General features: G+C 42.9%; 1 protein-coding gene across 4 annotated transcripts in view; it reads right to left on the reverse strand.

Annotated features, from left to right (window-relative positions):
- Positions 1 to 15,289, reverse strand: part of LOC5520237 (zinc finger ZZ-type and EF-hand domain-containing protein 1) — a 68,747-nt gene that overhangs the window by 18,988 nt on the left and 34,470 nt on the right. For all 4 annotated transcript variants that reach the window (XM_048719348.1, XM_048719349.1, XM_048719347.1 and 1 more), the window contains exons 54-74: positions 14,899 to 15,040; positions 14,520 to 14,571; positions 13,968 to 14,081; positions 13,440 to 13,483; positions 13,213 to 13,332; positions 12,826 to 12,924; positions 11,758 to 12,170; positions 10,353 to 10,517; positions 8,258 to 8,340; positions 7,634 to 7,712; positions 6,953 to 7,083; positions 6,627 to 6,753; positions 6,030 to 6,083; positions 5,301 to 5,432; positions 4,854 to 4,965; positions 3,562 to 3,632; positions 2,910 to 3,026; positions 2,040 to 2,228; positions 1,505 to 1,605; positions 1,145 to 1,201; positions 673 to 847 (exon numbers count right to left, since the gene is read on the reverse strand). In XM_048719348.1, coding sequence (XP_048575305.1) covers positions 673 to 847; positions 1,145 to 1,201; positions 1,505 to 1,605; positions 2,040 to 2,228; positions 2,910 to 3,026; positions 3,562 to 3,632; positions 4,854 to 4,965; positions 5,301 to 5,432; positions 6,030 to 6,083; positions 6,627 to 6,753; positions 6,953 to 7,083; positions 7,634 to 7,712; positions 8,258 to 8,340; positions 10,353 to 10,517; positions 11,758 to 12,170; positions 12,826 to 12,924; positions 13,213 to 13,332; positions 13,440 to 13,483; positions 13,968 to 14,081; positions 14,520 to 14,571; positions 14,899 to 15,040 — 2,577 coding nt within the window. The remainder of the gene's footprint in view (positions 1 to 672; positions 848 to 1,144; positions 1,202 to 1,504; positions 1,606 to 2,039; positions 2,229 to 2,909; positions 3,027 to 3,561; positions 3,633 to 4,853; positions 4,966 to 5,300; positions 5,433 to 6,029; positions 6,084 to 6,626; positions 6,754 to 6,952; positions 7,084 to 7,633; positions 7,713 to 8,257; positions 8,341 to 10,352; positions 10,518 to 11,757; positions 12,171 to 12,825; positions 12,925 to 13,212; positions 13,333 to 13,439; positions 13,484 to 13,967; positions 14,082 to 14,519; positions 14,572 to 14,898; positions 15,041 to 15,289) is intronic.

The raw sequence follows: 15,289 nt of genomic DNA on the forward strand, positions 1-15,289 counted from the left end.
TTTCATGGCCAAAAAAGTGTCATTTGCAGGATTCGAGTTGGTGCGTGACACTAGCGAGACAGGTTCATTTCAAGTATAAATTTAATGTAACTTTCTGTCTGTCCCAGCACAATTTTCAAGTCAGCATCGCAACGAAGGTCACATAATAAAGCGAAATGTTAGGATATTTGATCCCTACATTGTTTTGTGTAACGTCTTTTTTATCGACAACTTTATATTATGAAGCTTTAGTTCTACTACAAAGTTTGGGAGGCCTGTGTTTCGCCAACTAAACAGTGGGTTAGCGAGTTAACCCACCTCGCGAGCAGGGTTAGATTTTACCTCCAAACTGACCCAGAGTTAGCGCTAACCAGCGTTTCGGGAACGGAACTAATCTGGGGGTAAAAATTTAATCGTGGGTTAGGGTTAATTTAACCCTGGGTTAGCGCAAATCGGCTTTTCAGGAACCGGCCCCTGATCGCGTGACCTCGACGATCTCTGCCTCACACATGATTGGGGCATTACTCCAAAGTAAGGAGAATTCTTATTCTGGTCGTGTTACCTCGGCGATCTCCGCCTCACTCATGATGGGGGCATTACTCCAAAGTAAGGAGAATTCTTATTCTAAACGCGTTACCTCATGATAGGGGCATTACTCCAAAGTAAGGAGAATTCTTATTCTGATCGCGTTACCTCGGCGATCTCCGCCTCACTCATGATGGGGATGAGCTTCTGATTGACATCCTCGGCTTCCGGTTTCGCCTCGACAACTTGCGGTCTGATCTCGGACGGGGCGTACCGGACAACGCCCATGTCTATCACCACGTCCTGCTTTGGTGTTTCCGCGGGAGGCTCTGGCTTGGGTTCCCTGTGGGAATTGCACCAAATTAGAGATAACATACGCTAAACAAAAAGCGTTTTTTCTTCAAAGAAATAAAATAAAAGATAAAGCTAAGAAATATGTACAGTGAAAGCTAAAAAAAATTCGGAAGAAATTCTAATATCTTTAATATCTTTTCGAACTTCTATATGTTTAATAAATACCTAAACGTATAAACAGCGACAAAAGAAAGGTAATGTGCATATTTTTCCATATCTTCAAGTTTAAAAAATGAAACATTGAACAAACTCAAAATAAAATCACAGACAGAATAGTGCAGCTCACCACTTCTTGGACATTTCTTTCACCTCATCCGACACACGGAACTCCGTGCCGTCAAAGCTATAGGAACGAATCAAATAATAGTTTAGCCATCCTAGAAAATATCATGGAGCACTCCCTCCCCACCCCCCCCAGCCCCCCCCCCCTGCACATTCAATTCCTCCTGCTCCCGCGTTTCTTCTATCTCTTCTATACATCTCTTGGGTTACGTTTTGGGGCACCCTACCCCTGACCCCTCCCCCCCCCCCCCCCCCCCTGCACAATCAATTCCTCCTGCTCCCGCGTTTCTTCTTTCTCTTCTATACATCTCTTGGGTTACGTTTTGGGACACCCTTCCCCCCCTCAAATCCCTACTCTTCGTACTTTCGTTGTATCTCTTCCAAAAGCTTGCCGCGGTCTTGTCCGACGTTCTCGTACACCGCCCTCAGGACCGATAAAGGTGCTTGCACGGCTTCGTTAATTGTCTGAGAAAAAAAAATAGTGAAAAATCATAGGTTTTAGTAGATTACGACAGTCGATGAGAAATGAAGACAGTTCTAACAAACGCGCGCGTTTGAAGTCGATTACAAGCAGTCGGCGCATGTCCAAATAATATTATAGGTGATTTTAGCCGCGATTTAGTCGCCCATTGAAAATACAAAGTGATGAAAGGATGGTTTTCCATAGGCTCATTTTAAAAGCTTTAGAGGCATCTCTGTTTGAATTTCGCAAATGAATAAAAAACAGTAAAAAGGTGTGTCTGCTTAGGGCTCTTAAGGTGCTAAAAACTTAAGCGTGTAATTTGAAATGGCTTTAATAAAGATTGGCATTGAAAAAAGTAGGGTTTTGGGTGGTGTTTGTCCACATTCTCTACGAAATTAAGACTAATAATAACTAGCTAAATCAATACTGCTCTAACATCAAAGCAAGCTTTCGTGACGTCATCAAGTCCTTCATACGGATCCTGCCCGCCACATTCTGAAGCAGCAGTTTTCCCGCTATGCGCAGGCACTTTAGGTGCTGAGTCCTTCTTGGGTTCATCTGTTGACGAGGTGGGTTTGGCTTTCGCTTGCATTTTCTCTAATTTGTATAACTTCAGGGACAGCACCTAGGAAAGAAAAAAAAGAGGACGAATTAATGTCACGGACTAATTGCATGTTAATCCCGATTTAGCTGGCACGGTTTAGTCGTATGAGACCTGTCTACGACATGTCTTAACCCTGAATTAGGAATCGGACATCCTAACAAACTTGTAGGCTGATCTACACTCTACGACTCGAGTAGAACTGTCGCATACAACTAAATCGTGCTATCTAAATAAGCCATTACCTTATGGTAATAGCACATCCAATAGAGTTGTGTTCGCGTATGTGTAGTTACAGTGAAGGGGCACTTTTATGATCAAGAGTAAAACATTTCTGTATACTTTATCCACGCACTGGCATACAGATAGTAAGTAATTTAACAATGGGCAAACCGTGCAGTTATGAACAATTATTTTTTATTGAGGGTGGGATACAATACAATCTTATCTACACAGGGTTAACAGCCGTGAACACATGTAGATGATGGAAGAGGGGGGAGGGGGGGGGGGGGGGTGCGCAGTCAAAGGTATCAGATGAAAAAAGCACAATATCTGACGATCCTTCACAATAAGAAAAGACAAACTTTTTCGTGGGCACAGAGGGACGGGGGGAATGTGCGCACCCTGCAACCCCCTGGTTTAGTAACCTACAAAACTAAGCATAGCATGTCGGATTAACGGTCTTTATGAAGCTCTCGTGCTCACCTCTAGGTCTCTCAGCAACCATTGACTACTAAACGATGTGCCTTGGCAGGCCAGGTTAACAAGCAGCGGGACTACACCACGTGATATGATGTCACGGCGGAAACTGGCGTCGGAGGACTGGGAACGAGAATGAAATTAATAAGCACGTGATGCAAATGAGTACAAAGCACTTTAGCCGTGTTCAAAGTCAGCCGCCATTTTGTCATCCTACCAAAGTACTAAGTGTGAGAAAGAATCTATTCTGGGAGAGCGTTTCCAATATTCTCGATTGAATTTTGTCCGTTCCGACTTCCGACCTCAAGCTGTGGATACACCGCATTTTAGCGCCCGCTTTAGCTCCTTCGTGGGGGTCTCTTTTAACAAGGAAATGCTTATTCAATGAAGATTTCCTATTACAAAAATGAAATGACCTCCATCCCTTGGCCTTAGGCCCCCGCCCTTTAAAGTCCGAATCTAAAATAACGGGACAAGCTATTTTCTTTCTTTTTCCAATCAGGATTCCTGTGGAGGAGGATACAAAGCTCATGGCGCCTTTCCTGCTACAGGTGTCACAATCACTTGGAGGAAGTTATAAATCTCTGCATCATATGAATCTTATTTTTGAATACATACATATATATATCTGGGTATGAATCTAAAAGTTCTAGCTCACCTTTAAACTCCTCAATAGGCCTTTGAGAGCGAGGTAGACTATCCAAAGTCTTTCAACAGAAACATTTGTACCTGACAAGTAAAGAGAACTAGATAAGCTAGGTATTCACAGAGACACTTGGCAAAGAGAACTAGGTAAGCTAGGTATTCACAGAGACACTTGGTAAAGAGAAGTAGATAAGCTAGGTACTCACAGAGACACTTGGTAAAGAGAAGTAGATAAGCTAGGTATTCACAGAGACACTTGGTAAAGAGAACTAGGTAAGCTAGGTATTCACAGAGACACTTGGTAAAGAGAACTAGGTAAGCTAGGTATTCACAGAGACACTTGGCAAAGAGAAGTAGATAAGCTAGGTATTCACAGAGACACTTGGTAAAGAGAACTAGGTAAGCTAGGTATTCACAGAGACACTTGGTAAGGAGAAGTAGATAAGCTAGGTATTCACAGAGACACTTGGTAAAGAGAACTAGGTAAGCTAGGTATTCACAGAGACACTTGGTAAAGAGAAGTAGATAAGCTAGGTATTCACAGAGACACTTGGTAAAGAGAACTAGGTAAGCTAGGTATTCACAGAGACACTTGGTAAAGAGAAGTAGATAAGCCAGGTATTCACAGAGACACTTGGTAAAGAGAACTAGATAAGCTAGGTATTCACAGAGACACTTGGTAAAGAGAACTAGGTAAGCTAGGTATTCACAGAGACACTTGGTAAAGAGAAGTAGATAAGCTAGGTATTCACAGAGACACTTGGTAAAGAGAAGTAGATAAGCCAGGTTTTCACAGAGACACTTGGTAAAGAGAACTAGATAAGCTAGGTATTCACAGAGACACTTGGTAAAGAGAAGTAGATAAGCTAGGTATTCACAGAAACACTTGGTAAAGAGAAGTAGATAAGCCAGGTTTTCACCGAGACACTAAAGAGAATTAGTTAAGTCAAGTTTTCACTGAGACATTTGGTAAAGAGAATTAGTTAAGTCAAGTTTTCACCCAGACACTTGGTAAAGAAAATTAGTTAAGCCAGGTTTTTACCGGGACATTTGGTAAAGAGAATTAGTTAAGTCAAGTTTTCACCCAGACACTTGGTGAAGAGAATAAAATAAGTCAGGTTTTCACTGAGACATTTGGTAAAGAGAATTAGTTAAGCCAGGCTTTCACCGAGACATGTTGGTAAGGAGAATTAGTTAAGTACCGTACCCTCTAGAAGCCAAGTCGCTTAAAACAAGATGGGACCATCACTCATGAGTACCTTATTGAGAGCCCGAGAGGTTTTGGGTGTGGTTAACATGACTCACCATCCTTGATTTCTGCTAGAATATCCTTGACAATGTCCATCAGCACTGAAATGTTGGTCGAGTGGCAGCCGTGCGACCAACCAGAAGAGCTCTCCGTCTGATGTACCTTCACCTATAACACAACACCCGTCACACAACGCCCCTAATTGTGAAACAAACAAGGTGGGTACATAACGTATTGTGCATGAAGAAGATAATAGTGGAGACGCTATACTTGAGATACTAGATCGTTATCGCGTGACACGGAGGCTTACCTGTCACACAATGCGTGACAAGCAAGATGGGTACAACACGTGGCATTACGTTTGTGCAAAAAGGGGATAATCGTGGAAACGCAATACTTGAGATACTAGATCGTTATCGCGTGACACGGAGGCTTACTTGTCACACAATGCGTGACAAGCAAGATGACTGACCACGGTAGCGCGCACGGAATTGTAAACTTACGGTTTTCCTGTGCCGTGTGCGGATGTCGATGACCATGACCGCGTCCTTGTCAGTGTAGAACTTTACGACGACCGCCTTCCGACTCTCTCCGCCCGCCTCCTTCACGGTGACCACAGAGCCCATACGCATCACCTAACAGCACAGTCAATTACAGTAGAACCCCGTTAATAAGGACAACAGAGCCCATACGCATCACCTAACAGCACAGTCAATTACAGTAGAACCCCGTTAATAAGGACAACATAGCCCATACGCATCACCTAACAGTACAATCAATTACAGTAGAACCCCGTTAATAAGGACAACATAGCCCATACGCATCACCTAACAGCACAATCAATTACAGTAGAACCCCGTTAATAAGGACAACATAGCCCATACGCATCACCTAACAGCACAATCATTTACAGTAGAACCCCGTTAATAAGGACAACATAGCCCATACGCATCACCTAACAGCACAGTCAATTACAGTAGAACCCCGTTAATAAGGACAACATAGCCCATATGCATCACCTAACAGGATAATCAATTACAAAAGAACCCCGTGAACAAAAACTGGGACATAGAAAACTAGTGCCCTTAGAGCGGGGTTCGCTGTATTGGTCTTAACATTTTTAAAGTGATCCTTACATGGAAAACGTCAAAAGAGCAAATTCGGCTATTAACTCTATCAACCTAATAAAACTACAGCGATTTTAAGATGGAAAATCTTGTAAATGTACTTACATTCGGAAATCCCGCGAATACCAGCAGGCCGAAGATTGCGTTCAATTCGATTGGCTAAAGAGACACACAAGATCAGGAAAGATAGGTAAAGGTAGAGCGACAATGATAAAGAAAATAGGTAGACAAGGGAAAATAGGTAGACAAATAGGTGTGACAAGGGGTATTGGTCGTGTGACGGTGAGTGAGAATATAAGTTGTGATGAAGGGTATAGGAAGCGTGACAAGGGGAATGATTAGCGTCACGGGGTTGTGGAAAGCGTGACAAGGGGAATGATTAGCGTCACGGGGTTGTGGATAGCGTGACAAGGGGAATGATTAGCGTCACGGGGTTGTGGAAAGCGTGACAAGGGGAATGATTAGCGTCACGGGGTTGTGGAAAGCGTGACAAGGGGAATGATTAGCGTCACGGGGTTGTGGAAACCGCGACAAGGGGAATGATTAGCGTCACGGGGTTGTGGATAGCGTGACAAGGGGAATGATTAGCGTCACGGAGTTGTGGATAGCGTGACAGGGGCATCGGTAGCGTATGACAGGGGTTGGGGGACGGGGTGTGTGACGGCGGAATGGGTAACGTGACAGGGGAATACTGATGGTTACCTGTGAAGTGTCACCAAGGCACTTGATGAACTTGCCGATATGCTCAGCAACGCTCGGCTCCCAATGCGATGCACTGGCCAGTAGTTGCAGTGTGGATGCCATGCCCGATGACGCGTTCAGGTCGGACCTGTATAGAGAGGTTTATCAAAGGGTTTCGAATTGTCGGCTTAGGGCGACAAAACAACAACAACAACAACAACAACAACAACAGCAACAACAACAACAACATCAACAACGGACGGATAAAAAACAGACAGAGATAGACAGACGAATGGAAGGGCAGATAGACAGCCAAAGACGGGTACATGTGCATAGCTAGGACTCACTTGGCAAGGTACTCGGCGCCGAGAGAGAACAGGAAGCCCACTGTCTTGCGGCCTAGACACTCTTCCTCTGTCTTCTTGTCCTCAGTGACCTCGCCAGAGGAGATAAACGGACCGATGGCTCGGTCGGACACCTACAAACAGGTACAGTGGAACATTATTCAGTCACCTTCCAGTAAACAAGATAGTTTTCCCACTACAGGCTGTCCTTTTTAAAGCGGCAATTTCACCAGTTTACTGCAGGTCGATTACGAAACGATCTCTGATGATCTTAAACGGAAACGCAAAAAAAATATTTCAAAATTGTAAAAGCAGTGTGTCTACCGGACGTTTCTTCGAGGATGTGTCTGATAATTTATAGTGGATGGCATGTTAAATTGCGCGTATTGTAATAGATCCTTTTGTCTCTCGTCGGTTGAGGTTTCCATTGGTCCTCCGGAAGTAAACTGGTGCGATTACCAAAAACAGGTGAAAAAGAACAGAGAATATAGGGAGTCTTTTGTCTGGATTTCCGAAGCTATAATAACAGTGTCACCATGCACCGATAACAGGCATTTGCATCTAAATGTACGTAAACACGATCTTTTGAACGGACAATACAGTAGAATGTTTGCACACGTCAATAACTGATAGATACCGGTATCCGTTTTACGAGATGGTTGAGAGGAATGGGTTTTTTCTCACCTCTGGGTTGGTGCATTGAAGGAACTTTCCCAGAAGACCCATGGCCAGACTCCGTGTCTCTCCCTCACAACACTTACTCCTGGAACGAGACAGTATCGAACACCGTCAGTAGCGGATCTAGGGGGAGGGTTTAGGGATTTTAACTCTCCCCCCTCTTTTGGCTGCCAAAAAGCCATATGTAAAAAAAAAATCCTTCCCCCCTTTGTAAATGAGATAAAACCCGTTTTAGCAAAAAGCTAGATCCGCTCCTGACCGTGAAAATTACAGTAACGATGTACAACAGCAACATCAGCGACCAAAACGACAACAGAAACAACGGCAGCGACAATAACAAGAGAAGCAACAACAGTGACAACAAACAGCAACAGGGACAATAACAGAAATAACAACAGCGACAATAACAACAACAGAAGCAACAACAGTGACAAAAACGACAACAGAAGCAAGTACAGTAACCATAGTTACTACAACAGGTAAACGACAACAATGAATATTGCTGCAGCTATGTGCCTACAGCACTATGAATTACGTCTTTCTATGCTATTGCTTAGCATTGATCACGGAAACTCTGAATTCATTTTCAGTCACACCTGATGTAATTACTGTACGGTAGAAAAAGCGAACCTGATGATGGAGTAAAGCGCTGGAAGAAACTTAGTCGAAATGAACTCCTCGATGCCAACACACGACTTGGACCAACGACTCAACTAAAACGTACAATACATGAATCAGCAGGGCAGATCGTGAAGTGGAGCATATGTATTCCATAAGGAGAACGGCTTGTGTGTACAATAAGCAAGAAGCAATGGCAAGCTGTACTGCAATCACCTAGTACTACACCTTTTGCTGTTCAATAACGGGAAAGGGACATTCATTTGTGCCAAACGTTGTATCGTTATCTTGCATTGTACGTTTATCAACATCGCACCAAACATCCTCAGCGTGACTCGACTTTCAATAACAATGATTGAATATGCACGAACATTCAATAGCATCAACGGACAATCAATAACGCAATTGGACATTCATTCGGGATGGAATGAACATTCTTTTGCATGCAATCAAAAATTCAATTACACGTTTGGACAATCAGTAGCGTTTATTGACAATCAGTTATAAAAAATTAAAAATTCATTAGTGCTATTAACATAAACAAAGACAATCAATAAGCCTTTTCAGACAAACATGTTCATCAATGTGGTTTGACAACCATTTATCCGATTTAAACCAAACAACAAGGAAAAATAAAATTTCATTAGAGTTACTATTTTTCTTTTTTTCTTTAAACAGTGGGCTCCTAAAATTAAGAAAAATATAGAACTATAAATAATCTTTATTTTTATTTACGACGGTGCACCAGCGCACCATAACCCACTAGATACCGGCCCAAACACGGAGCTAAAAAAGTGACCATCCTACATCGGGGGCTACAACATAGGAACAGTCACGGGAGCGAAATGTGGGCAATGGTTTCGTTTTTTGCAAACCTATTTACCTGTTAATAGAGATCAATTTCAGGTATAAATGTCACTTCAAAAATCGAAATAAAACTAATGATATTTTCTTTTCTTATAATGTTTGTTTGAATCGAACAAATGATTGTCAAACCACATTCATGAATGTCATCTTGATGAACATGATTGTCTGAAAAGGCTTGTTGATTGTCGTTGTTTATGTTAATAGCACTAATGAATTTTCTATTTTTTATAACAGATTGTCATTAAACGCTACTGATTGTCCAAACGTGCAATTGAATTTTTATTGCACGCAAAAGAATGTTCGTTCCAATCGAATTGAATGTCCAAGTGCGTTATTGTTTCTCCGTTAATGCTAATGAATGTTCACGAATATTCAATTATTGTTATTGAAAGACGAGTCACGCTAAACGATGTTTCATGCTATGTCGATGAACGTACAATACACGCTATCTATGTAACTTTTGGCACAAATGAATGTCCCTTTCCCGTTAATGAACAGCAAAAGGTGTAAACTGAGCACGTAGAGAACACAGACTAAGACCTAAAGGTAACCGTAGACAGCAGCATTAATCATGAGTAATGAACACAGTTGTCACAGTGAAATTAGCCGTAAATTAGGGCAGACCTACAAGCTTTATGTCATTTCGACGCTTAAAACCATTCTCATTGACTAGGCAGCCTATATAAGTCTACCTCGAATACAGTACGTGCAGTGTCTACCTCGAATACAGTACGTGCAGTGTCTACCTCGAATACAGTACGTGCAGTGTCTACCTTGAATACAGTACGTGCAGTGTCTACCTTGAATACAGTACGTGCAGTGTCTACCTTGAATACAGTACGTGCAGTGTCTACCTCGAATACAGTACGTGCAGTGTCTACCTTGAATACAGTACGTGCAGTGTCTACCTTGAATACAGTACGTACAGTGTCTACCTCGAATACAGTACGTGCAGTGTCTACCTTGAATACAGTACGTGCAGTGTCTACCTCGAATACAGTACGTGCAGTGTCTACCTTGAATACAGTAGGTGCAGTGTCTACCTTGAATACAGTACGTGCAGTGTCTACCTTGAATACAGTACGTGCAGTGTCTACCTCGAATACAGTACGTGCAGTGTCTACCTTGAATACAGTACGTGCAGTGTCTACCTTGAAGTCAGTACGTGCAGTGTCTACCTTGAAGTCAGTTCGTGCAGTGTCTACCTTGAATTTAGTAAGTGAAGTGTTCATAAGTCTACCTTCGAGTCGGTCGGTAGCACAGCTCCTAGTAAGCCCAGAAGCCTGTCCTGCGCTCCTCTAGCGAACAGCTTCTCTAGCTTCTCCTTGCTGTAAGGCTTTGCCTTTTCCTCACCACCGCAAGTCTTGGCCTCATTAGCGCTACAATCCATGCTGGCATCCGACACCTTGTAAAGAGACAAGTTTGGTTACAACTCTTATTGTTGATACAGTGGAAATTCAGAATCGTGCTTGTAAAGTCTACTTTCTCCTTCTAAACTTTAAAGTCCAGAAAAAACAAAAAAATTGTATTATATTATCCATAATGCCCGATGAAAAAATGTACATCAAGTAGCAAGGAAAGTAGGGGCATTAACTCCGCCTCTTTTCCCAAGCACATGTCGCTACCTGTAGGCTTTGATAGTTTTTCAAGATGGCGGCCGTGATATGCGAACTCCGTGTTTGGAAGTTTTCGGGCCCGTAAAATTACCGAAGTCTACAGTTAGGCTAAAGCACTGTACTTTAGTAAGGCTAAAGCTCATGAAAAAGCACTGTACTTTAGTAAGGCTAAAGCGCATGAAATGCCACACCCCCGCTTCCTCCGGTCCTCCACCAATTCCTTAACAAGTATTAACAACCGTAGGCTGCCCCTCCAATTAAAAGCCAAGTCTGAGAACATTTACTTTGCTACCTTTTGCCGTGTTCACTCTAGCGCGTAACGTGATTACCCAGAACATGTTTCAGCGTAATGACCTTTTATAACGATTACACAGGAATATCGAGATAGGCAGGTGGTAAACGACAATGACAAACGTGTCCACACTAGCGCGTAACGTGATTACCCAGAACATGTTTCAGCGTAATGACCTTCTATAACGATTACACAGGAATATCGAGATAGACAGGTGGTAAACGACAATGACAAACGTGTCCACACTAGCGCGTAACGTGATTACCCAGAACATGTTTCAGCGTAATGACCTTTTATAACGATCACACAGGAATATCGAGATAGGCAGGTGGTAAACGACAAGGACAAATGTGTTCACACTAGCGCGTAACGTGATTACCCAGAACATGTTTCAGCGTAATGATCTTTTATAACGATTACACAGGAATATCGAGATAGGCAGGTGGTAAAAGACAATGACAAACGTGTTCACACTAGCGCGTAACGTGATTACCCAGAACATGTTTCACCGTAATGACCTTTTAAAACGATTACACATGAATATCGAGATAGGCAGGTGGTAAACGACAATGACACTGTCACAATAGAGTCATTTAAACACGTTTTTTTTAATATTTCGGTGCGAACGCATCGTTTATGTCTGGGTAATATCCAAAAAGCTCTACATTACTTCGTTTCTACTTCCAAAAGCTGACCGCTCCCCAATAACTAAGCCCTGCTATGGCACCAATCCTAACCTTGATTTCAGCCAACACGGTTGACCCCCCTGTACTCGGTTCAGAATCCGTCAAACTAAGCGACGCACTCAACGCTGACTCCACTTTCTCAGGGGGGACCATCCCTTCGAGAACCTCTCTCAGCTCCACCACAGTCTTTGGATTGGGCTCTGTGATCCCGGAAGCAGCCGCTTCAGGGGCAGCTGCGGCCCCAGCTGAAGCTCCAAGGCTCTCGGAGGAGGAAGCCTCGCTCCTTACAGCTTCTAGCAGAGCTGAGACGGGGGAGGTGACACGGTCTGGAAGGTTGTGGGGGCCGGATGGGGGGTGATCTTGTACCTCTGTGGTGGGTGGTTCTTTTAACTTCTCTTCAAGTTTGCCCTCAGTTACCTTCTCCTTGGAGGTGTCAGATTTGATGGATGATTTGGGTTCATCTTCTGTTGAGAACATCAATGTTAAGAAGTCTATAAATGATCCAAGATTAATAGTGGTAGTGTGGACCAAACATTGGACTGAGGAATGTAAAGCCCATGTAAACAGAGCCTGCACCAAGACGGGTGGTTCGTCCATAAGTAGATACATTTTGTCCACAAGCAAGTAGTTTCGAGCCGAGATTTTATCGGCAAAGGCTTTTTTGTTAGACGACAACAGAGTCTCGATGACGCGTCAAACAGATCGCACTTGCTAGTCCAGTCTCTTGCAGGTTCGACGAGAATACAAAGGAAAAGTAAGGCAAAGCAAATTGCAGCCTCATACAACCTGGTGTGCGGCTTCAGCCAAAGCACATAGCGACTGAACCTGCTCCAAGATCATTACAAATAACCCCTTTCCAGTGGCTGGTATATCGCTCGTAGTTTGTCAGAAAAATAAACAGGTGACTTAAGAGTGGAGCCGGACAATACCAACGGATGCCTACCATCACAGAATGGTCCAAATACATATCCTGAATTATTGGAACATGACTAAAAAGTCCGGATAATCGAGGTTCCACTGCCTACGGTCTGATCGGTCTACGGGTTTTAATCAATCAGTCTTTGCGGCATATTGTCGTGATAATACTTCGTAGAGTACTCATAGGGAGGGGGTCCTTACCGTCCGGTTGCACAATAGCATACTGTAAGCAGCGAGTTACCAGATCCAAACACTCCATGTGCAGCAATCCAGCAGTGCGCAAATACTCGATATTAAGACCTGCACATACAAAAATACACAGGTTTAAATGACCAGTATTGGAGGAACACCTGTTAACAGCGAGTATAAACTAGCACACTAAATTGAAGTGATTGCCCCATAATGGGCAGGGGATGCGAGTTTAAACTAGACACTCCAATAGCTTTTAACTGTACTACTGATGTCAGCGCTCTCGCCTAACTAAACGGAGGGTGTTGAGCGTTCTTGCCACTTGATGGGCAGGGGATGCGAGTATAAACTAAACACTCCAATAGCTTTTAACTGTGTAATTGATGTCAGCGGTCTCACCTGACTGAACGGGGGTGTTGAGAGTGTTCGCCAGACTGAGCGTCAATGCGGCAAACTGGAGCCAGGCGTGGTGATGGGTGTACATCTGGACCAGGCCTGAGGGTTGGTTGGCTATCGTATCTAAAGAATATAACAAAGGCCTTGTAGCGACCATAAGCTTAAAGAGTTCGTACCTCTCAATTTAGCAGAAAAATAACAAGAGTCAATGAAGAATAGACTTTGCGTACCTGTTTTCAATGGATATTTGGTGACTCTGTGCGAGGCGATATGCCTGTCGGAAAGAGAAACAAGTGTTACCGCTGGTCTACCAGCTGCCTATTAAATGAAATGATTAATTAATGCCAAAGACGTTAGAAAATATAATTTCAACCGAGAAGACTACCAAAGTTCATGTAAAGCAGTATCACTGCCATTAGTTGAGAGTATGTTTTTGCACTTTGATATGCCGGATTTTCTTCAAATACTTTTTTTCGCCCCTATTTACATCCACTCCAAGACGGCCAAATTGTATGTGATGATGAAAACGTATTGTCCAGCTTGTGTCTTAAGGCTGCTTTAAACAGCACGATTTAGTCATATGCGACTTGCCCGAGACACCTCTACAACTCGAGTCGTTAATAAGCCTACGACTCCGCTACGACGTTCGACGAAAGTCATAGTGTAATTCAGGGCTAAGAGATGTCGTAGGCAGGTCACATACGACGACATCCAGCTATCTAAATCAGCCTTTAGATTACTCTAAATTCATGTCTCACTTTGAAGGAAATTTGCCGAAGGTGTGGCAGCCGATGCAAAGGTCGAAGTCCTCACACTCGTTGCAGTGGAAGCGGGTGCCCACTATGAAACTGTTACACTCGTCGCACTTGAACCTGAAGATAAAACGAACTCCCTTTAGTTTGTTTTGGAACAAAGTAACTATTTTCTTAAGTGTCATTATATGAACCGAGTATACGAACAAATTATTCAGGGTTAATTGACATACCTTCTTCCAACAAGTTTGAAAACAAATGTAAACAAACCCTGCAACCCGGATCGATGCATCAAAACAAAATCTTTTTTTTTTCTGCGTATACTTGCAGTGATTTCCCCACCAAAAGTTAAAAACCCGGGTTAATCCCTTGCATGTCAGAGATGAAAAAGGTCTTCAAAAATTATTTGCAACAGAGCCCTGGATGTAACGTGAATGAACTTTTAAGCTTTTACAGAAGTTGGATAAATCTGATAAAGCTTGATAACTGGCAGTGGTGGTAACAGGTAGGTGGAAATTATTTCCAATGCTACACATAAGATAGTTTTCGTAATCTTACCGTAAGTCGATGACTTGATGAAATTCAAGATGGCCTTCTGGCTTGACGCCACCTTGACACAACAAACACGATTATTACAATAGAAATGTAGCACGCTCAAGACCAGACTTTGCATTTACGAAAAAATGAAAAAAAAAAAGATTATAGCAATGTTAACAGTCAATATATAATATACAATATTATTATATTGCACAATTGCAATAAAACTGGGTCAAGATGAATAAATCAATATGAAAGCCACAACGAATTTATAAATGTAGAGTACAAAATACTACATCAGCTATACAGCTGTAATCATTAAGTAACCAAACTATAAAAATATATAAAATACGAGAGGTCACAGCGGTTACACAATTAAACATTTTCTAGGAATTCTTACCAAGGTAACAAGCGCTGCAGAGATCAACATCTGGACAGACAAGGCAGCGATACCTCCTGCCTGGCAGCCTGCAGTCACACCCATCACACGTGATCACCACGTCTAGCGTGTCCGAGAACTGTGCTACAAACAGGTGCATGCGCTACACAAGTACGAGAAAAAATATGTCAGAAGCACGTGATCTTCTCGCGTTTCTGCTCGCTCGTCATGTCCGTCTTTTCTATGATCGGGGGGAGGGAGGTGTGTGTGTGTTTGTTAACTCACTCGTTTCTGCTCGCTCGTCATGTCCGTCTTTTCTATGATCGGGGGGAGGGAGGTGTGTGTGTGTGTTTGTTAACTCACTCGTTTCTGCTCGCTCGTCATGTCCGTCTTTTCTATGATCGGGGGGGGA

This window comes from Nematostella vectensis, chromosome 12 (genome assembly GCF_932526225.1).
Source record: "Nematostella vectensis chromosome 12, jaNemVect1.1, whole genome shotgun sequence".
NCBI classification, from domain to species: Eukaryota; Metazoa; Cnidaria; class Anthozoa; order Actiniaria; family Edwardsiidae; genus Nematostella; species Nematostella vectensis.